Raw genomic sequence first — 23,502 nt, 5'->3', positions numbered from 1 at the left:
AATTATGTTTGTGAATGTTAATCATACCTAAAGCTGGCTGAAATGTTACTTGTTTTTCTTTTCTTTATTAAATAAATCTTATATTAAAAGTAAAAAACCCTCATTTATTTATTTTTAATGCGGCTTGACACTTCAGTTGGTGACACATAAAAGTTTTACAAAGTGAGCAAATGAACGGCTCAGGTGAACTAGCTCACTGTAATGAGCGGAACGGTTCACAGGTGCTCACTTCAGTGGACCATTTTGCCCATCTCTAGTTTACCTTTGCAGTTATCTGGAACGCTTACACAAAACTCACACAACAATAACAGCACTACAAACTTATCTAGCTTTAGCCTATACGGGGAACATTAGGAATCGATTAAAATACATCTGAGGACACTTCACGTTTTCTCTTACTACTAACCAGTCACACCGTGGAACAAACTATATCATCGCGCCCTTCTTCTATCACAGTCAGGATCAAAGTGAAAGAGGCGATTACTGATTTTCCTCAGAAAAGTACCAAGGTACGATCACTGAAATGTGCTGAAATATTTGAACAAAATAGTTCGAACATACTGAGAGGTTAGCACACATCATCGGTAAGAGACGTGTGTGTGAGAAAATTTGCGTCTATGGATGTATTTGGCTAATGACATTTGAGTTTCGAATCCGTTTCCCACCGTAGTATTTTTGCGCAAGCGTTCTACACATCCATAGACCATATAGGTCCACCGTTGTATAATTGGCAATGCACTCGGGAATTGGGAATTGTGGGTTCGAATCCGGTGCCTTTAGATTTTTTCGCAAATTTTCTCACACACGTCTCTTACCGATGATATGTGCTAACCTTCCAGTATGTTCAAACTATCTTATAAACAATTAAATTGACTGCAAAGTCGCTAAACCGTAAATCAAAATATTTGAACAAAAACTGTAAAAAATCAGGCAAAAAGTGAATACAACCTAGTAGAATTGACGCCTTGACTGATATAAATTTTAATACCCTTTAGGTTAGATGGGCCATCATTCTCAATGAATTGTACACAACTGTGATTCGTTCTGACTTCCGATTTTTGACATTTTACTTCCGATTCCTAACTTGGCTGTATGACGTTTTCAATAATTAATTTTGAAACTAGCATTTTAGCACCATTGATTTGAAAAAATAACTTAAAAACTCAAATCTCATGCGTGAGTTTATTCGCCTATGAGTTTTGTTTTGCAAAAATCACAGATGAGTTTACAGGTTCAAAAATTAATTGCTCTAAATGAAGGCGTTATTGTTTTTACTGTTATCAATGGATGGAATCTAATACAACATGCATGAACAATAGACTGATTCAAAATTTGAACCACTCTAGTAAGAAACTGACTTGGCACAAACCATTTCAAGTTTATATGGGAATTACTATGCGAAAACTTATGTTTTTGTTCATGTCTGTCTTAAAATTCACCACATCACTGTGCTTTTAAAAACGATAGCAGTGATTGTAGCAAATTTTCTCAGCTACAACTTTGTTGAAAACCACTTTTCAATCAAATGCATGAAACAAAAGTTATTAATTATTCAAGTCACTGATGTCTTATGATTATGCTCATTCAACTGTTCAGCAGGCAACATTGGTGTTTCTGGTGCGAAGAATAGAGCACAAATATCATGGCTACTATGTCACACTGCAGAATACAGTGTTGCCAACAGAACAGCTGCTTGATCATGCCATAATATTATCAATCTCTTAAACAATTAATAACTATTTAATTTGACATGTGACTGAAAAACAATATTCTGCAAAATTGTAGCTTAGATAAATTCCCGTAAGAATAGTTAGAGAAATTTTCGAAAAATCAAGACCCAATTTGGAACCGTTTGAGCACTGTGGAGCGAAAATTTCAAATTTTGCATCAGTCTAATATTCATGCATTGGTTTCTGTGCTTAAAAACACTAAACAACAACATGCTATCAATTGACGTTTGAGTAGTTTTTATGAGTGTTAAGCTGGAATGATAGCGGCGCCGGTGGTCTAGTGATAAGCATGATTGCTTCTCACCCCACCAGGCCTGGGTTCAATCCCAGTCAGCACCACCGGGATGTTCTGAGGCATAACATCTCTGATCCCGGAAGGGAAGTAAAGCTGTTGGTTCATGGTTCATGAGTTGATGGGTCGATAGGTAGTGTCCAGGTGTGTGAGCTGCCTCCCTGACGTTGGTAGCATTGGTGCTCAGCACGGAAAACAAAATCGACGAAAAAAAAACAAGGAAGATTTGTTAGCCAGATTCGTCTCAATGAATGAGATTTGAGAATGATGTTCTGAACACTTCCTAGCACCATCGATTCCAATTGTTTGTCACACACCAACCAGATCACAGCTTTGAAATTTACAACCTACCCACAAACATAAAAATTCAGCCAGACTTTCCAATTTTCCACCTCACCGATTCATCGAACCCTTGTTTGCTGCTGTCGCACACAATGAAAAAGCTAACCAATCATCTCCTTTCGCATTCTTGTAAATCTTTTTTCTTTCGAAGAAAAAAGTACGACGACTCACGTTTCACCAGCAGACGGATCTGCGATGCAGAATTTCACAATCGAGCCACAATGCGTGATTGAGATTTGCCCCCACCGTTACCTTTTTGCTCTTGACTCATTTTTCCCAAAACAAAAGTGGCTTAGATTACGATACTATCCAATCCCGAAATACCACGAGTGCCAATGGAATCCTGCGTCCATCTCCCGAGTCCCGAGGTGGATGGTGACATCAAAAGAAATTCCTCTCATCTTTTTCAGTTTTTTTTTCCTTTACCACGACGAACGGACTCGATGATTGATAGCTTCACTTACTGACTTGAACATCCGAAATCGTGCCTATCTTTACTGCTGGAAATGAGTTTCTTTTTTTTCGAGGTAAAATACTCACCTTGGGATGATCCCGGACCGGCACCTGCACCCGGACGGCAATTTTGATCGGCTTGTCCCGGGTGATGTCGAGCATTTTCTTCTTTTCGTGTATCACCGATGGAGAACCTGATGAAACGAAAAAAATAAAATACGGAATCTCGAATTAAAGCTCTCGCCGACAATGTTTGAAGAAGGAAAGGAAGATTCGGCTCGGTAGTCCGGCGCTATAAATATTAATGCAATTAAGATGGAATGTGATTACGACGGAAACGAGAGTAGGTTTGCACAATGCGGAGCTTGAACAGCGTTAATAGAAGGTGGGATGGGAGCAATCGTCTGGAAATCGATGGCTATTATCTTTCTGATAATGATACCGGATGACTCGTCGAGCTGAAGCATACAGTTATGAATATTTATAAATTGTTGGCAGCCCAACGATTGCTTCACAAATGGTAGGATAGTTGAGAGGACAGTCGATTCGGTAAATTAATGTTTAGGCTTTAATTGTAATGGGCCTCTACTGGGCACAAATGTATGGCCATTCATCACCCCCCACCTCTCCGTATTTTTTTTTGCTCAGAAATCCTCTTCACGCTTGAACCAGCGTGGGAACGTCACAAAAAGCCAACAAACATGATTCATCATCAGGATCATGTGTGGGAGGACGAAAAAATAAATAAATGGAATATATTATCGTGAATCAACTTTCACTCAGATGTTCGCTTCATTGGATGGTGAGTTTTTATGGCTTTTAATTTTTATTGTCTACGCTTTAAGCGGGTGGTAAATTATTTCCAGCTGCGCAAAATGTGACTCGGATTTAATCACATTGTATCGCATTTTGTGGACTCTGAATGAAACTGGATTGATGGGAACATTGTTGCAAAATCGGCTGATAAAGCGCTGGCAGAAAAAGTGCCCTCATCACTACACAACGAATTCAAACTGTCATTCGAGCAAAACCATGCCAATTGACGAATAGGTTTTAATTCACCCTCTCCGAATTCCGTGAATCATTGTTCACCAGGGACAATGAACCAAGTTTTTGATGGAATTTGGCAATTTTGTCGTCCGGGTAATTTTTCCAAATGGCTCATTCGATGTTTTGATGTCTATGATGTCTATGATTTCTATATGGGGATCACTTTGTGGAAACTAAACATAGAACATGTAACGAAATTATGTAAGATTGTGAACGTTAATAACAGCTGTCCCTGGACCAATTTCAATAATTTTATCACCAATTAATCAGAAATATTTCTACGCATCAATAAAAATGCTTCAGAGTGTTAATTTTCAGCAGTTTGGATGGCTACCAGTTTCTCTTCCACTACCCGCTCACGTTCAAATGAGAATAAAACTTAATGTTTGCCATAAACCATCAATGAAATTCAAAATGTAAACACAATCACAAAAGTCATTATAACTTCAGGGTTGCCAAACTTATGGGTCATTAATACCTTGATTGGTACACTTTGGCCTACTTTGGCATGTTTGGCACAACGCTTGGACAGCTATCGGCACTGTGAAATCTCACGGAACAGAATAGGGCGAGCAGAGTAGAATACCCCTTGGAAATTACACTTTTTCTAGGGATGCCTAAAAGTCCAATTATTCGATTAACGATAAATCGTAAAGATTTTCCCAGCTATGCGATTAAATATTTATCAAATTTTCAATTATTTGAGCGCATAACCGACATCCCTTCTTTTTTCTCCTCGTTTGATTTATAATAAATAAAAGTACAAATTTATCTGAACAGGCATAGGGAAGAACCTTGGCGTGAAACAGGATTATAAATTCGCCGAAAAAAAGTGTTAAGCGTCAGGCAAAGGCAAAGATTTACCAAGTTGTAGAGAGGGTAGGAGCTTTAGTTGGGTGAACACTGATATTCTGCGGCCTTTCAACCTGTTGCAGACACGAATTCAACCCCTGTCCAGCATCAGACGGGCCAAGACTCTTGCGAGTGTCCAATAATTGAACCAAAGAATATGGGATTGTCCGGTCCGATTTTCTGATCCAGCTACCTACACGTCATCATCATCTTCCAAAGGCTTTAATCCTGTACTACCATTGGTCCTTTTTAGGGCTACCTAGGGTCCCAACTAAAAATCATATCAAAAGGTTCTTTCAAGGGTAATCATAGGCATACTAAAGAATATAAACAGAGAGAACTCTGCTCAAATTCCTATTCCTACCCAAAACACAAGCTCATGCTGCAGTTTACAAATAACATTTTTTATATAAGACCATGTAGACCTACGTCACCATTGCGTACAACCTTATAGGGCTGTCCTTTGTAGATTTTCTATAAACCAAAGCACGAGAACGGCCCATCTAATCAAAGTGATGTTTGAGACAAAGTTGTAAGAAACTAGATTGTATTTTTACAAAAAATACAATTTGAAAAAAATCTTATGAAAGGAACAATTAATTTAAAAAAATTTCACCTCCAATCATGTAAAGGGAGGACCAATGGGAAAAATTCAAATGAAAGTAATTTCACGTCATGAAAGTGACCGGTACAAAAAGGATCCACCTACTCAAATATAAGTTAAATGCCTGTTTATGTCTATTTATCATATCGAAACCATTTTTTAAATATGTTTTAAGTTTGCTCTCGCATCATTTGTTAATTTTCATACTAAAGGGTGATACGGTCAAAATTTGGTCAAGGGAAAACGCGTGTAAATCGGTTAAATTGTTTATTTAAAAAATCAAATTAAATTTCTTTTTCAAGTTCAATTAGTATAAAATTCAGGAAAAATATTCAGTTAGGCTTCCGCTTTTCCAAATCCGAATTGCCGGGCCTTACGCTTGACCCCTGCCATCAGATTTTGTACAGCCACCTTGTCCACCTTCTTCGCCGCAGAAAGCCAGTTTTCCTTGAACTGCTGCTCGCCCTTAGCAGTTTTTTTGGTCTTCTTTAGGTTCCGCTTGACAATAGCCCAGTATTTCTCAATTGGGCGGAGCTCTGGCGTGTTGGGAGGGTTCTTGTCCTTGGGAACCACCTGCACGTTGTTGGCGGCGTACCACTGCATGGCCTTTTTACCGTAATGGCAAGATGCCAAATCCGGCCAAAACAGTACGGAACAACCGTGTTTCTTCAGGAAAGGCAGCAGACGTTTATTCAAACACTCTTTCACGTAAATTTCTTGGTTGACAGTCCCGGAAGCTATGAAAATGCTGCTTTTCAAGCCACAGGTACAGATGGCTTGCCAAACCAGATATTTCTTTGCGAACTTTGACAGTTTCATGTGCTTGAAAACATCTGCTACCTTTCCCCTTCCTTTTGCCGTATAAAACTCCTGTCCCGGAAGCTGCTTGTAGTCGGCTTTGACGTAGGTTTCGTCGTCCATTACCACGCAGTCAAACTTCGTCAGCATCGTCGTGTACAGCCTCCGGGATCGCGCTTTGGCCGTCGTATTTTGTTTATCATCGCGATTTGGAGTCACTACCTTCTTGTAAGTCGATAGTCCGGCTCGTTTTTTGGCTCGATGCACGGTTGTAGACGATGCACCCAGCTTATTTGCGGCATCTCGGAGAGAGAGGTTAGGGTTTCGCTTGAAACTACCGGCAACTCTCTTTGTCGTCTCAGCGGCTTCCGGTTTTCGATTTCCCCCCGATCCAGACTTCCTGGCTGTCGACAAACGTTCCCCAAACACTTTAATTACATTTGTAACGGTTGATTTGGCAACTTTTAGCGATTTTGCCAACTTTGCGTGCGAGTAGCTCGGATTTTCGCGATGCGCGAGTAAAATTTTGATACGCTGCTCTTCTTGCTTGGACGGCATTTTGACAACTGAAGAGTGAATTCCAAAATCAAAATAGGAGCAACATTCTACACACACACACCTTCAAAATGAGGGGTGTTCAGGTTTTTTAAATGCAAAATTGAAAGAAATACGTCAAGTTGATATTGACCAAATTTTGACCGTATCACCCTTTACTTTAAAAAATAGAAATAAGGATACTCTGATACTGGTTTGACATAGAAAAAGATCCACCAGCGAAAGAAATATTGAGCCATCTGAATTACATTGCGCACCCCTCGTATGTAATGCTGTAGAACTTTGAAGTAGACCTGTGTGAGATGTAAAATTTCTCTGCAGGTCCGAAATCTCATCGTGCGTTTTTACCAACGAACCGAATCGCAACGCAAACTTGCCGAAAAGTATGTGCAGTTCAGAAGATCTTTTTTGAAGCAGCAATTGCTGGAAAGTGTTGCTGATTAATCTGAGATCCGGAAGAAAGACTGAATCGTCCATTTCTGATCGCACCAATCGACGATGCATTGCTGAACATGGTTCGAAGAGCCATTTTGCTCGGAAGCTACTATTTATCAGCAAGGCCAACAAGAAAAAACGGCTGATCTTCGCAAGGAATCACATTAACAAGCCGCTGGAGTTCTGAAAACGTGTTGAAACGTGTTCAACAAGAAACGACGTCTAAGAGTATGGCGCTACAGGAAAGACATCCTCAACCAACAATTGGAGCTGTTTCTCATGATTTTCTGTAGGGAATCTGATCCAAATCCGTGGAATAATGACCGCAGATGGGTATATTGATAATCTTTGTCCTATTTTGGAAGAATGTTTCAGCAGGATAACGATTTCAAGCCAAGAAAACGCTCGCTTTTTCCATTCCTATCGCATAAACTGCCGGTAACCGCAAGTCAGTCTCATCTGTACTTTTCATCAGTTTTGAGTTAGCATCATTATTCAGAGTTGGTTGGAAATGCTATCTAACATGAAGCTTTAGTGTGATAATTTATTAGCTGGAGAATTGTCTTTGAAGAAGACAGGTAGATAGTTCTGTTAGAGTACGGCAGTATGAAAATTGAAAAGGAGTTGAAAATGTGCGAAGAGCCATTAATGAGACAGTACAAGTCAAACGCACACTTCTTTACCTAACTCGTACGGTGTACGCGGAGATTTGAAGTATGTCTTCAAATCTACAGGCAAAAAAGTGCGCGTTTGGCTTGCTCATGTATTGTATGCGGCTGTGGAATAATTCTAGCGACATTTAATCACTATTTTAAGCCCCACGTTGCCGAAAGTATTTCCAGTCGATGGTGTGTTATAGTGAAATTCTTCTTTACCCAACTATAGTGTTGCTGCTCTCGTGTGTACCGTACTGCGCCAGTGCTGTGCAGTGCCAGTCCGCGATGATTTGCCAATCCGACCCATGTGCAGTACTGCACAGCACATGGGATATACCCAAACCAAATCCGTGTTGTATCCTTTTTGTTGCTCTCGAAATCTTGAAACCAAACCCTAGGCAGGGGATCACTCGGTTCGTGGATCGATGAAGACCGCAGCTAAATGCGCGTCAGAATGTGAACTGCAGGACACATGAACACCGACAAGTTGAACGCATATTGCACATCGTACAACAGTATGATGTTCACACACAGGCAGCACGTATGCGTAGTGATGTTTTCCCGCCATCGATGGCGGTAAAACATTGAAGATAGTCAGACGCGACCTTTCCGGACCAACCAACCAACCAACCAGTAGGCCTCAAATAATGTGTGACTACCCCCTAAATTTAAGCATATTAATAAGGGGAGGAGAAGAAACTAACAAGGATTCCCTGAGTAGCTGCGAGCGAAACGGGAAGAACTCAGCACGCAGAGGTGATGCACTTGCGCATCTACCTGGTTCCGTGTACTGGAGATTTCGTCATCTGCCGCAACTGGCGGTTACCAGTTCATGTTCAACTAGATGGTGGCTTCTACCCCCAGAGAGGGTGATAGGCCCGTAGAACGGCGCTGATGGTAGCAGATTTTTCCAGACTTTCCATGAGGGAAAGTTGAAAAGCACTCTGAATAGAGAGTCAAAAAGTACGTGAAATTGCGGTTGGCTGTTTGTTTACAAAAGCAATTTCGACCAAATCTCAAAGTTCTCCAGAAATGCACTAGGACTTTTGTCTTGCTTATTTCTCATCCTGAAGCACTGCACTGTGATCCAAAACGGAATTTTAGCGGGAAATATTTACTCCATTTTCATTTATTTTAAGGTGTCAGTGTCAGTCAAAAGAAGCAACTGAAAAAGTTTTCAGAAGGCACTATACCTCTAAAACATAAGGCAAAAACACTAGAACTATTTTCTTGGTAAATTCCAATCCTGGACCACTGTGCACTGTTCGCGGGGATCCAGAAGTCAGCATCAGTCAGTGCCAAACAAATGAACGCTTTAAATCCCACGACGAAGCTCCGCTTCTTCAAGCTCCCCCCATGCATGAAAAATGATACGATGTCAAGTCTAAGTGTCTATGGATCACTAATAGAGTCGTCCGCTGGTTTTGGTATTTTTAACGAATTTCATAGCGCCTCTCGAATGCTTCAAGCTCCTTGTTCCGTATATGTTGCTGAACTGGCGGCAATATATTATACGCTAGAAACGATCGCCTCACTTGCACCAGATCATTATTTTATTTTTACGGATAGTCTCAGTTCTGTCGAGGCTATTCGCTCTATGAGGCCGGTAAAGCACTCCTCGTATTTTCTCATGAAAATACGAGAGCTTTTAAGTGCTTTATCTTTAAGATCTTTTGTCATCACCTTTGCATGGGTCCCATCTCATTGCTCGATTCCGGGCAATGAGATGGCTGACTCACTTGCTAAGGTGGGCGCTATGGAAGGCGATATTTACGATCGACAAATCGCCTACGATGAATTTTTCTTCATTTATCGTCAACAGTCACTCGTCAGCTGGCAGAATAAGTGGAGTGAAGGGAGTTTGGGACGATGGCTATATTCGATCATCCCTAAGGTGTCGAAGAGTCCTTGGTTCAAGGGGTTGGATGTGGGTCGAGACTTCATTCGTCTGATGTCTCGCCTCATGTCCAATCACTATTCGTTAAACGCTCACTTGTTTCGTGTTGGGCTGGGAGACAGCAATCTCTGTGAATGTGGGCAAGGTTACCAAGACGCCGATCACATCCTTTGGTCTTGTGCTGAGCATCGTGGAGTCAGATCTGAGCTGTGCGATTCCCTTCGGGCTCGAGGTAGACAACCTAATGTTCCAGTTCGGGATATTTTGGCTAGACGTGACCTGGAGTTTATGAAACTCATATATGTTTACTTTAAGAATACTAACCTTAGATTGTAAGTTTGATTAACCTTGTGTTTAGTTTGTGTATTGTGCGTGTAGTTTTTTTTTTAATGTTTGTTTTCAAGATGAATAGAAATAAGTTCATGTTTTAGGATTAATTAAATATTTGTATAATAAATCATATTTCAAACCTCCTTCTCCCTTTCCCCACCCAAAAAATTGTAAATCTCCACTAACCTCGAGACGACCGCGAGTAATCGGTTCAATTCCTTTAACTCTAGATTTAAGACAATAATCATGTATAATGAAAATGATAACTCGGCTCTGTAAAGTTTATTCGATTGAGCCTGTACAAATAAATTAATATAAAAAAAAAAAAAAGTCTAAGTGTGTGCGAGTGAGCATCCATTCTCGGTGAGTCTTTCACTCCCCTCCCACAAGCCAGATTCATCTCGCGAGACACGGAGTGGTTTTTTTTTTTATCAGCGAAACATGCAAATACCGTTGCTTTAGTATTATATAAACGCTGTCCTGTGGGCAATGGACTGACACAGAACTCCAAAGCCGAGCTGTGGATGGAGGCTCCTCCGTCCCAGTTGCACCCATTTGTTTTTGTTGTTGTCCCAAGAACACGCGTGATTTATAAAAAATGAATCCCCTTCAGGAAGTAACAGAGGAGTCTTCTCACGCTTGAGTGTCTGTCTTGGAGCACTTCAAGCCCGGGAAGAATGTGTAACCGTTTTGTAAAGTGAAATGTAATGCCCGACCAGGGGAAAAGGGTTGTGCGTTGTTGTCGGTTGGACTCTGTGCTGAGTGACAACACTGATGGATGCAAAGGAAGCCGAGCAAAACAAGTGCTCATCTTTAATTCAGGGTGTGCGTTCTGTGAAAGATTTCACCAGCCGCTTGCAGCTCTACAGATTTCACTATGTGTGGGGGAGTAACGTAGTTGGTGTAATGGATATTAAGAATACTCTTATCTCTCTTCTTAGCAACTGAGCTGTTCAGAGCGGCTCAGTAAAATAATTATTTTCACCCACCCTACGTCAAAATTTTTGTTTCTTTTCGCGAGAGAGGCTGTGCCTTTAGTTTTATTTTCTATGGCCAAATCGTTCGACTGCTACACCAAACACGAATAAGGATATAAAGGCTGACTAAAAGTAAATTGGTACGCACAAAAAGACCTAAAGCTCGTGGTTCAATAATTGCTTTAAAGTATTTTTAATAAAATTTCAAAGTAACAGCATTAGGTGGTTACATTACTCCAGCTCGAACGAAATCTCGAACCTTCCTCTTGATGGAGCCCATCAGCGCCCGCACAGTGGAAACGAACACGGAATCAGCGCATTTCCTCCATTTTGCCCGCATTGGCTGGATGCCATTGACTGCCCCGCCGCTTCGTCGAAGTTGCTGCTTTGAAAATGCCCAGTATTTTTCGATTAGTCGAAATTCCTGGCAATACGGAGGATTCATTAGCTTGGGGACAAAATCAATCTTGTTGGCAGCATACCACTCCAGAACCACCTTGTGGCAGCTGGCCAAATCGGGCCAGAAGATGACTTTCCCCCTATGCTTGCGGATGAACGGCAATACACGCTTTTTCAGGCATTCTTCGATGTAAACTTGGGATGTCATCGTCGAGGATGTGACGAATGGTTTCGCTGCAAATCACTTGCCAAATCATGGCCTTCTTTGCGAACTTGTCGGCAAACACGAACTTGAATCTTCCCGGCACATCCCCACGTCCAGTCGCAATGTAAAACTTTTGACCGGGAAGCTGCTTGAAATCGAGTTTGACGCATGTTTCGTCATCGATCAAAGTGCTTTCGTCAAAACCCGGTCACTTTTTGGCCGAGGAATTCTACTTCATGTCCCGGTTCGGATGTTTACTGGCGGTGTACGCCTTGCATCTCTCCCTGACAAGGATGTTCCGCACTGTTTGAAAGTTGGCGTTGTACCTTCTGGCGACATCTCGGATCGAAAAACCCGAGTTGGCTTTAAAGCACCTCAACACCTTGCTGCACAACTGACGATCCTTAGTTCCAGTTTTTTCGTAGGTCCGCTGATTCCTTTCCACACTCAGGGTTTCCTTGTAGATTTTGAGCACTCGACAAACTGTTGTTTTTGACATCTTCAGCACATTAGCCAGCTTGGAACCGGACTGGATTCCAGGTCCATTTTTTTCTTCCTTCGAGTTCCATTTGACGTCATTTCTGAATGCGATCGACTACTTTGATCAAACTTGCACCAGTTGTTCTCTATAGAAGTGTAAACAAACCACTGTCAACGATTTTCGATTCGCAACACTAGTGGCGTGCTTGCGCAGGGGATGGGCGCGGCGCGCGAGGGTTGTCGAAGGTTGCAACGGTTACCACTATACACACCCCACTACTGTAAGAAGGTTGGCCACCTCCGTTGGAACTGCCGGAAGCTACAAGCTTCGAAGAAAGAAGACAACCTTCCAAAGAAAGGTGACAATGCAAAAGCAAAAGGGGTCCAGAGTGGCAATAAAGGAATTGCCTTTACCGCGAGTGCCGAGAAGATTTGTTCGTGGATTATCGACAGTGGTGCCAGTGCGCATATGACAAACGATAAATCGTTTTTCGGTTCGTTGAAAGAATTTGTCGGAAGGTGGATTACTCTTGCTAACGGGAAGAAAACTCAGATTCTTGGCGAAGGCAGAATTGATATTAGTGAGGTGAAATACGTTCCGGGATTGTCGACCAGTTTGATTTCGGTAGAAAAGCTGGCGCAGAAGAATTTGGAAGTGAGTTTTGACAATAAAAGCTGCCGAATTGTTGACTCTTCGGGAAATGTCGTTGCGACAGGCATTCGTTACGGTGGTTTGTATCATCTTCGTCTGGCTGAATGCTCGATGCAGGCAACGGAAGGTCAACACAAGCCAGCCAAATTACCAGCATCTGTGGCACCGGCGTCTAGGACACCGCGATTGGGCGGTTGCAGAGCGCCTCGTCAAGGAGAATCTTGCCACTGGAATAAAGGTGAGTGATTGTGGTCTGAGATTGATTTGCGACTGTTGTTTGGAAGGGAAGGCAGCCAGAGCACCTTTTCCTGCAGTCATCGAGAGGAAGTCATCCCAGGTTTTGGACATCATTCACACGGACTTATGCGGGCCGATGAAGACGACTACACCGAGCGGAAATCGGTACATAATGAACCTCATCGATGATTATAGTCGTTTCACTATGACGATCTTAATGAAGCACAAGTGGGAAGCGTCGCACAATATCATCGATTACGTGCGTTGGACGGAGAACATTTACGGACGTTAGCCGCGTGTGATTCGCTCGGATGGTGGGGGCGAGTTCGACAACAAGGAGCTGAGGAAGTTCTACAAAGGTGAGGGGATCCAGCCTCAGTTTGCCACCCCATATTCTCCACAATCGAACGGTGTAGTGGAACGCAAGAATCGTTCACTCAACGAGATGGCAATCTGCATGCTTGTTGATTCCGGGCTAGAGAAACGGTACTGGGGTGAAGCCGTGCTAACCGCTACGTACCTGCAGAATCGTTTGCCATCTAGGTCGGTGATGAAAACCCCTTACGAGCTATGGTGGGGAAGAAAACCGGATATAGGGCATCTGAAGGTGTTCGGCAGCGAAGCCTACGTCCACATCCCTGAAGCTAGGTGGAGCAAGCTAGACGCGAAAGCGAAGAAGCTGAACTTCGTAGGCTATTCGATGGAACACAATGGCTATCGGTTTGTAGATCGTGAGACGGATTCTATAGCTATAAGTCGAGACGCACGTTTCATCGAACATGGAAATGGAACGTCATCTGTGGAGTTTCCACTTTCGTTTCCGGATGATATCAGAGAAGCTGAGGACGCGATCAAGCTGCTTCCGTTGAAGAAGGAGCCTGATGAGAATGAAGAAGAAAATGGTTCGTCAAACGAAGAAGATTACGATACAGCCAGCCAGGATGAAGAAACTGCTAATGGAACTCGACGGTCGAAGAGGAAGAATCTTGGAGCAGTTCTGAAGCATTTCGAGGATTTTGTCGTCGGTGTAGCATCATGTGCTATCGAAGAACCAGAAGATTACCAAGCAGCTATCGAACATCCGGAGTGGCATAACGCTATGGACGAAGAGATGAGTTCCCATCGAAGAAATGGTACTTGGGACTTAGTACCGTTACCGCGGGGTCGCAAAATAGTTGGATCCAAATGGGTCTTCAGGCTCAAACGGAACGAAGCCGATGAGGTGGTTAAGTTCAAAGCTAGAGTTGTAGCTCAGGATTACACTCAACAGGCTGGCATCGATTTCGATCAGGTATTCGCACCGGTTACTCGTCAAGCTACGCTGCGGACATTTCTGACAGTAGCCGCAAATCGAAAGTTATTGGTTCAACACCTTGACGTGAAGACGGCTTACCTCAACGGATCCCTGGATGAAGATCGGGATTTGCCGCACCAGGACAGGAGGAGCTTGTGTGCCGGTTGTACCGGAGCATTTATGGTCTACGACAATCTGCGAGATGCTGGAATAGGAAATTGAACGAAGTACTGTCCAAATTGGGGTTCAAGGCATCGTCGGCAGATCGGTGCCTGTACGTGAAGGAGAGCGATGAAAGAATAGTGTTCCTGTTAGTTTACGTTGCCGACATGCTACTTGCTTCGACAGATGAAGCAAAATTGAAGTGTATTTACCAAGATCTGACCAAGTTGTTTAAGATTATTTGTCTGGATGAAATTCGGCACTTCTTAGGGATGGAAGTACAACGCGAGGATGGAGTGCACCAGATCCGGTTGAAGCAGCACATTGACAAGCTAGTGATGAAACATGGAATGGATCAAGCCAATACAGCAAAGTCACCGATGGACTCGGTGTGTTTCCAGCCGCAGGATGCTAGCCAGCCGTTAGTCGGGTATTCGAACGCTGATTGGGCCGGAGATCCCGAGAGCAGGCGATCGTCTTCCGGTGCTGTATTCTATTTCGGTGGTAGCACAATTTCCTGGGCTAGTCGTCGTCAGTCGTGTGTGACACTCTCGTCTAAGGAGGCGGAGTATGTTGCGCTATCCGAGGCTTGTCAAGAGACCATCTGGTTGCGGCAGCTTCTGCGTGATTTCGGCGAAATTCAGAAGGAACCAACCGTCATCAAAGAAGACAACCAAGGTTGTCTGGCATTTGTGAGAAATAATTATTTTATTCATGTGTTTCACTTATACATTTTTGTCAAAACATCAGCCTCATACATTCCATAAGACATACCACATACGTCCTATAAGAACGCATAAAAGGTATGTGTGACCTTTTATATATTTCATTTGACACATGATTTTCATTATCTTTTCACAAGGCGTCTGCTTATTAGTTGACTTATACATTTTATGAATAATCAGCAATGGAAATTTGCCAAAAGGTATAAGGAGATTTCTATCCGTGTAGCCGTCGGTCGGAACATATCGACACCAAAGAGAAGTTCATTCACGAATTGTGCGAAAATAAGGAGATCAAGCTGGAGTACTGCCCTGCGGATATTATGGTGGCGGACATCATGACCAAGCCTTTGGGTCCTCAGAAGCATGCGCAGTTTTTCCAGATGCTCGGGCTAGTGAATGTTGTGTAAGGCGGATACCCGTTGAGGAGGAGTGTCGAAGGATTCAACGGTTACCACTATACACACCCCTTGCAGCAGCGCATACCTTCGTGCACTACAGACCTTGTACCGACCACAGTACAAGAGAGAGTGTGAAGTGTAAACAATTTTTCAGTTCAAACCAAGCGCTTCTCGCGACAAGTTCGTTTTCTATTTTTGACCGTCAAGGGGCGTACCAATTTACTTCTAGTCAGCCTTTAAAAGCAACCCAATGAGTCTGAAAATCTCACCCGCAGGGCTGTGCAAGGGTAAAACGTAGAGCGTACCACCATTCAGCCGGGCAGATAAAACTGTGTCTGACTTCTCGCCTCTGACATAGTCTTCTCGATAGATCGTGTGAAAAACCTCGTCACTCCTCCATCAGCCGGCTATTAACATGTTAGCTTGGATAATTGAAACCTCACAGCCCGGTTTGATGGCTTGCTGCCTACTGGCAGACGGAATGTGATAAGATTGTTGCCTTTTTTGTTGTTGCAGAGAACAAACTCAATACTTTCCTAACCCTCCTGTGATCTGTGTGGATTGTCGTTTTTAGGGGAGTTCTTTTTTTTTCGTATGGAATCTTGTGATATGAGTTATTGATGTTAAGCCCGGTTTAGACGACTTAATTCGGCGTTCAACCCAATGTAAGCACGAATTGAGCGTCCAGATACTGTTGGTCGATGTAGAGCTTATCCAAATCTCTGTTAAGTCTCTTGAACGTTGACCATCAGATTGGGGGGTGAGTTGATCCAACTCACTTGCACCGTGTATTTGGTACTTTATGGAAGGCTTAGCAACGAGCAAGAAGCCAAATGGCTGTGCCAAACGCGAAAACGCTGACGGCCGTGGCTATCTCCCATGGTGGGTGTGTGGAATGGATGATTCTTTTCAATGTAGGAAATGGCGTGCAGGGGACGTATTATTTTTTCGTATGTGTGAAAGTGATTCCTTGGAAAATAAAGCAAAATAGACAATAGCAAGATAGACGCGAGTTTTCCGTGAGTTATCAATTCGAAGAAACGGAATCGGTTTGTGATTTGTGAAACGATGGTTTGGCATTGTGTCGCGGATTTCACGGGATTGGAAACATCATTGATCAATTCTTGGAGCGATTTATTGGTGCGGGAAATGTGGCATCTGTGGCGGTTTAGACTGAATTTGGATTTCAAGTTACGTTCTAGCTTCGCTTGAGTACCGTGAACTAGGAATTTCTGCCATGAGCCATGAATCAGTTGGGTTCTTGGAAATGTCAAACAGATGCTAGACAATTTTCGAGTTAATTAGATTGTATTGTACCTAAGTTGAACTGTTGTTAGGAGCTTGATTCGATTGGTATAATGTTAATGGTGGGAATGATGGTTCCAGATTCGACCCAAATTCTATCCCAAATTTTAAATTACTTCACCAAATTTTGTGCACAGCCGATGATAGTAACTCAGTTACTGAGACTAATTCAATTGAAGAGTGCAAAAAGTGAGTAGAATTTTCCACGATTTTCCAAACTTCTTGAATATCTCCTGAGGCAGCTTTTCATGGAAAAGTAAGACAAATTTGACTAACTCATTCGGTGATTAGCCGCACTTTTGAGATTAATTGGACTCAGTCACTGAGTTACTAAGTTTCTCTCCTCACTAAGTTTTTCTCGTTGGCCGTTTAAAAGCATCAGGAACGCAAAAAAAAAATCATTTCAAAATAAGAAAAAAGCTGAAATTTCACTCTAAGCATGGCGTACGCTCTGCTCGGCAAGCACTACTCGTCAGTACCAAAATAAGGAATTTTCTCCGGGGAAAATTGTGTTGTTCTAGCATTTTCCACATCAGCTTTGTTGGCTGGATGGTTACTTGGGTTGATATCGCTTTTTTTGTGAAAAAACAATCTGACTCGAATGCATATTTACGCTTTCCCGCACTTACCTGAGCTGAACTAGCAGTCAGGGAAAAGCAGCAAAAAACGAGTCAGTTACTTAAACCATTCCCCTGGGAGCGTAATTTCAGCAGAGTACGAAAGTGAAGCTTGTCAGATAAAGGATACGCGGAATCTCGATTTTTTTTTGTATTGAAGAGACGCAGTTTCTTCGTGTCGGCGGTTGCGGAACCAAGGATGTTAGGTGTATTTATAAAAAAAAATTTCAACGAAACGACCGAAATGTTAATACCTATATAGAAACACTGATTATTTACAGAAGTTCAGGAAAGCAAAGGGAACGTCATTAGACTTTGATAATAGTTTCATAATAGTTCAAACAGTAGGAAAACATCGTACAAGTTCAGGGCGTTGTCTAGAAGAACGTGAATCTTTCTAGAAGGGTTAGTTCCACCATTTATTGGAACTTCAGGGAACTTGAAGAGGTGTAAATCATGTCTTAGAAGTTCAGCTTACTTTGTTAAAATTCATTGACATTCAGGGATTTTTTTAAACTTTAGGAGACTACGGAGAACTTCATAAATCTTTGTTTAAAATCAGAAAACTTCGTAGTGGGAACTTCTAATAAGTTTGGAGTATATTAAAAAAGAGAAAGTAACACTGTTTATTTTCAGGTAGCCTTGTAACAGTTCGAAGCCCTTGCATTAATCTCTAGGCACTTCGGTGAAGTTTAATGGCTACCGTACATGTTCAGGAAACTTCGTAGAACCTCAAAGAACTTCGAAGACGTAGACGAGAAACGTACAAGTGCAGCAAACTCTATAGAAGTGCAGTTGTTGGGCGATGGAGTTCTCTTTCGAAGAGTCTTTTGAGCACACCTGGATTTTGTATTTCTGAGCGCAAGCTGAAAGCTGCAAGTTTATTAATAAATTGATTTTTTTTAATGTATTGGTACCTACATTGGTTCTTCCTTACTATCTCCTTACGTACCCAACAAGAATAATTCAAGCAATGTTTCCTAGGGTTTTCATAACTGTTCCCTGGTACTGTTAACCTATTCGGGTTTATTAGGAATTAGTTCTCGAATTTCATAGTAATTTGAACTACTTACTATCTCGTTTGAATAGAATAACAGGCGATAAATTTGGTAAATAAATGGCCAGATTCTGGCTGAACGTTCTGAAAACTCACTTCAATTATAATTCACTTTGCTTTTCTTCTTCTATATCTTTCTATCAATCGTTTGACCCGAGTGCAGACCTCCTCCCTTCTGACGTCTTACAATTCTCACACAACGATAGTTTCAGCTGTCACTTGGTCGTCGTTCAGCGGGTTTCATCCGAGGGGTGTCCAACCGAGGAATTGGTTGTAAGGGGTTGGCGTGAAACACCGTAACAGTTCCCCGACCCGTAAGGCAGGTTAGGTATCTCTGGTCCTGCTTTAATCACTCCTAAAGGGTGATACGGTCAAAATTTGGTCAAGGGAAAACGCGTGTAAATCGGTGAAATCGTTTATTTAAAAAATCAAATTAAATTTCTTTTTCAAGTTCAATTAGTATAAAATTCAGGAAAAATATTCAGTTAGGCTTCCGCTTTTCCAAATCCGAATTGCCGGGCCTTACGCTTGACCCCTGCCATCAGATTTTGTACAGCCACCTTGTCCACCTTCTTCGCCGCAGAAAGCCAGTTTGCCTTGAACTGCTGCTCGCCCTTAGCAGTTTTTTTGGTCTTCTTTAGGTTCCGCTTGACAATAGCCCAGTATTTCTCAATTGGGCGGAGCTCTGGCGTGTTGGGAGGGTTCTTGTCCTTGGGAACCACCTGCACGTTGTTGGCGGCGTACCACTCCATGGCCTTTTTACCGTAATGGCAAGATGCCAAATCCGGCCAAAACAGTACGGAACAACCGTGTTTCTTCAGGAAAGGCAGCAGACGTTTATTCAAACACTCTTTCACGTAAGCTATGAAAATGCTGCTTTTCAAGCCACAGGTACAGATGGCTTGCCAAACCAGATATTTCTTTGCGAACTTTGACAGTTTCATGTGCTTGAAAACATCTGCTACCTTTCCCCTTCCTTTTGCCGTATAAAACTCCTGTCCCGGAAGCTGCTTGTAGTCGGCTTTGACGTAGGTTTCGTCGTCCATTACCACGCAGTCAAACTTCGTCAGCATCGTCGTGTACAGACTCCGGGATCGCGCTTTGGCCGTCGTATTTTGTTTATCATCGCGATTTGGAGTCACTACCTTCTTGTAAGTCGATAGTCCGGCTCGTTTTTTGGCTCGATACACGGTTGTAGACGATACACCCAGCTTATTTGTGGCATCTCGGAGAGAGAGGTTAGGGTTTCGCTTGAAACTACCGGCAACTCTCTTTGTCGTCTCAGCGGCTTCCGGTTTTCGATTTCCCCCCGATCCAGACTTCCTGGCTGTCAACAAACGTTCCCCAAACACTTTAATTACGTTTGTAACGGTTGATTTGGCAACTTTTAGCGATTTTGCCAACTTTGCGTGCGAGTAGCTCGGATTTTCGCGATGCGCGAGCAAAATTTTGATACGCTGCTCTTCTTGCTTGGACGGCATTTTGACAACTGAAGAGTGAATTCCAAAATCAAAATAGGAGCAACATTCTACACACACACACCTTCAAAATGAGGGGTGTTCAGGTTTTTTAAATGCAAAATTGAAAGAAATACGTCAAGTTGATATTGACCAAATTTTGACCGTATCACCCTTTACATCCAACCGTGCCAACTTCGCAACTGGCCTGTGGACCATCCCGTCAGCGGTCTGCACTTCAGCATCACGAACTCGTCTACGATGATCTTGGCAACTCGTCCTCGAGCCCATCCGTTACGAATCTTCTCCTCCACGATGGTGACCAAGTCCCCGACCGCGATCTGCTTCGCTTCCTCAAACCACTTTGTTCGGCGTGCGATAGTCGGAAGGTATTCCCGCATCCACCGGTGCCAGAACTGGTCGACCATGGTTCGGCACAGATTCCAATCGTTCCTGCAGGCAAGTTTCGGGTCCGCCAGTGTCTTTGGGGTCTGTATCACACCGTTTGAGCTCATCATGAGAAAATGGTTTGGTGTCAAAGCTTCTTGCTGCGCTGTCTCCAAAGGAATGTACGTCAGAGGCCTCGAATTCACCACGCTTTCTGCCTCCACCAGCAGCGTTGCCAACGTCTCCTCGTTTGGTGTCCGTAAGGTATCCATAGCAGCGAGAGCCGTTTTCACCGACCGTACTAGACGCTCCCATGCACCACCCATGTGAGGCGCTCCAGGCGGATTGAACACCCACTTTATTTTTGCGTTGGTGAACGCCTGGCCGCAGGAAGTGGAGCCATTCAGGGTATCGCTGGAACTGATTTCTTCACCTTGCACACCGTGCACTCCTTAGCCACTCTGCGCACGAACGACCGCAGTTGGGATATGTGAAAATTCTGTCTAAACTCGTTTACGACGGTTTCACCATTTGCATGAAGGTACTTTCTGTGATACCATTCGACTAGCAGACGCGTAACCAGATGCTCCTTCGGCAGAATTACAGGAAACTTCGGGTCGTATGAAGCCAGCACTTGAGCAGCTAGAGTTGCAATTGGAGCAGACGGTGATGAACGAATCATTCCGCCTGCTGGAAATAATAGAGCTAGATGGGGGTGATGATGACGACAATAGAAGCGTTGAATTCGTGCAGAGTTCATCCAGCAAAGTGCGACGGTGGAAAGCACCCAGTTCGACGATCGTAGCCTCGACGAAGCAGGCTTCGGTGATTGACCCGACTAACAGCGAAACGCCGACAGAGACCGGAACGACATCAGCTAAGCAGGACGATATGCAGCGACCAATCAGCAGTCAGGTAGTTCTTGATAAGGCCTTGTCAAGTAACTCGTTAGGACAATTAGATTTGGAGCCAACGTTAGGAGGAATTATCGGTCGGGCAGAAAGCACCATTGTATCGACAGTTGGTAGGAATAAGCAAAGCTTTCCCCAGGCTCCCCCCGCAATGTCGGGACCTAGCTTTAGTAGACCCATTCCAATGCAGTTGTCTGCAATTAGCTCTCCGATTCCCCCTGTCCAAAATGTTGACTCACACTTGCCTGTCAGGCAGCCCACGGTGAGTAATACGTCGGTCGTACCGCAAGTCGGGAACACGGGTTCCCAAAGTGCCGCGCTATCGTCCGGGTTGAATGAAGTGAACCAAAACAGTGCTGATCAAAGAAGTGGTTTGTTGACAGTGGTCGATCTACTAGGTGGATTGCGTCCAAGGACATCAATGCCTGCCCATCCAGGACGAGGACAACCAGGTCACCAACCCGTACCACCCAGAGGTCAATCGCAGATGCGACAGGATCCAGCAGAGTTGCCACAACCGGAACAACACCCACAAGTTGAGGGACCGGCATATTGGGGACCAACACCGCGACAATTGGCAGCTAGACATGTGATGGCCAAGGAGTTACCAACCTTCTCTGGTATTCCTGAGGATTGGCCGCTGTTCATCAGCGCGTACGTTAACTCTACTCAGGCGTGCGGTTTTTCTGACGCGGAAAATCTGGCGAGGTTGCAGCGATGCCTGAAAGGGCATGCACTTGAATCGGTGCGGAGTCGACTGCTATTACCAGCAGGTGTTTCACAGGTTCTTGCTACTTTGGAGACACTGTATGGTAGGCCTGAGCTGCTGATTCACGTGTTGCTGCAGAGGATTCGTGGAGCTCCAGCACCGAAGCAGGATAGACTTGACACGCTGATCGGGTTTGGTATGGCGGTGCAGAACCTCAGCGATCATTTAGAAGCCGGAAGACATGAAGCGCATCTCAACAACCCGATGCTTTTATTCGAGTTAGTAGAGAAACTTCCGGCACACATAAAGCTGGACTGGTCGCTGTACAAACAACGCTGTGGAGAGGTAAACATTCGTTCGTTTGCCCAGTATATGCAGACATTAGTGCGTGCAGCAACCGAAGTATGACCCGAGGCAGCAGCAGCGGCTGACAAAGGAGAAGAGCGGTAAAGGGCCACCCACATTAGATCCGTTTGCGTTGCGTTGACGTAAATTTGACAGTTAAGCAATAGATTTAGCTGTCACTTTGCCGCAACGCCTCCAATCCGGATGTAATGTGCGTGGGCCTTAAGGATAAGAACTTCTGCGGAGCCCACACAACAGAAGACTCACCACCAGTGGTGAGAAAAACAGAAGCAGCAGAGGAGACGACGCGAACAACTAGTCCGGCGTGTCTCATTTGCAAGAATCCAGAGCATCGGGTTGAGGATTGCCTGGAGTTTCGTCAGAAAACCGTTGACGAGCGCTGGAAGACGATTCAACAATTCAACTTGTGTCGACTTTGTCTTGGGGCACATGGAAGAAGATCTTGCAAGATACGGAAACAATGCGACAAAGATGGATGCCAGCGACGTCATCATCCCATGATGCATTCCAAGCAGGACCAAAGTGATTCCAAGCAGTGCAGGGATGACGGCAAACAGGAAAAACGAGAAAATAAATCTGGAAACAACGTCAAGTCAGAGAAGAGCGGGGTCAAACAAGAACCATGTGAACCGAAGCCGAGTAGTTCCAAAGCCGTCTTACAATTCTCACACAACGATAGTTTCAGCTGTCATCTTGGTCGTCGTTCAGCGGGTTTCATCCGAGGGGTGTCCAACCGAGGAATTTGTTGTAAGGGGTTGGCGCGAAACATCGTAACAGCAGTGATGTTCGTAGTAGCTCAGCGAACTTTGTAGAATTCTAGTGAATTACGTACCCAAATAACAATGTTAGTTTTATATGTTTTCTGTAGTTCAGTTTATTTTATCTAGTTCGTTTATTTGAAAGGCTCAATCGCATTAGCTTTACGGAGCCGATAATTCATCGTTCTTTGTTTGTAACAAAATTCACTTAATTCTATTCTTGTAGGATTTGGACCGAATACTCGCACATGTAGAGTAAGCGAAGGATAGGATCAGGGGAGGAGCTTGGTGGTGGTGTTTTGTTATCTCATCAGAAAGATGTCGATGGTTCTAGATTTGTCTGGAGTTTATCCGGCTAGACTGTTTATCAATGGTTTAGGGTTAAAACGTTAAAACGAGGAGTGAGAAATTT

General features: G+C 43.5%; 1 protein-coding gene and 1 pseudogene across 2 annotated transcripts in view; one reads left to right on the top strand and one right to left on the bottom strand.

Annotated features, from left to right (window-relative positions):
- Positions 1–23,502, bottom strand: part of LOC135700646 (branchpoint-bridging protein-like) — a 230,846-nt gene that overhangs the window by 115,836 nt on the left and 91,508 nt on the right. For both annotated transcript variants that reach the window (XM_065221219.1, XM_065221220.1), the window contains exon 3: positions 2,905–3,011. In XM_065221219.1, the coding sequence (XP_065077291.1) occupies positions 2,905–3,011 (107 nt within the window). The remainder of the gene's footprint in view (positions 1–2,904; positions 3,012–23,502) is intronic.
- LOC135700669 (5.8S ribosomal RNA) lies at positions 8,158–8,304 on the top strand (annotated as a pseudogene).

The sequence above is a fragment of the Ochlerotatus camptorhynchus genome, unplaced genomic scaffold, assembly GCF_037179485.1.
Source record: "Ochlerotatus camptorhynchus isolate MF236.1 unplaced genomic scaffold, CSIRO-AGI_Acam_v1.1 ptg000140l, whole genome shotgun sequence".
Lineage (NCBI taxonomy): Eukaryota > Metazoa > Arthropoda > Insecta > Diptera > Culicidae > Ochlerotatus > Ochlerotatus camptorhynchus.
This window is presented reverse-complemented; position numbering and strand designations above follow the sequence as displayed.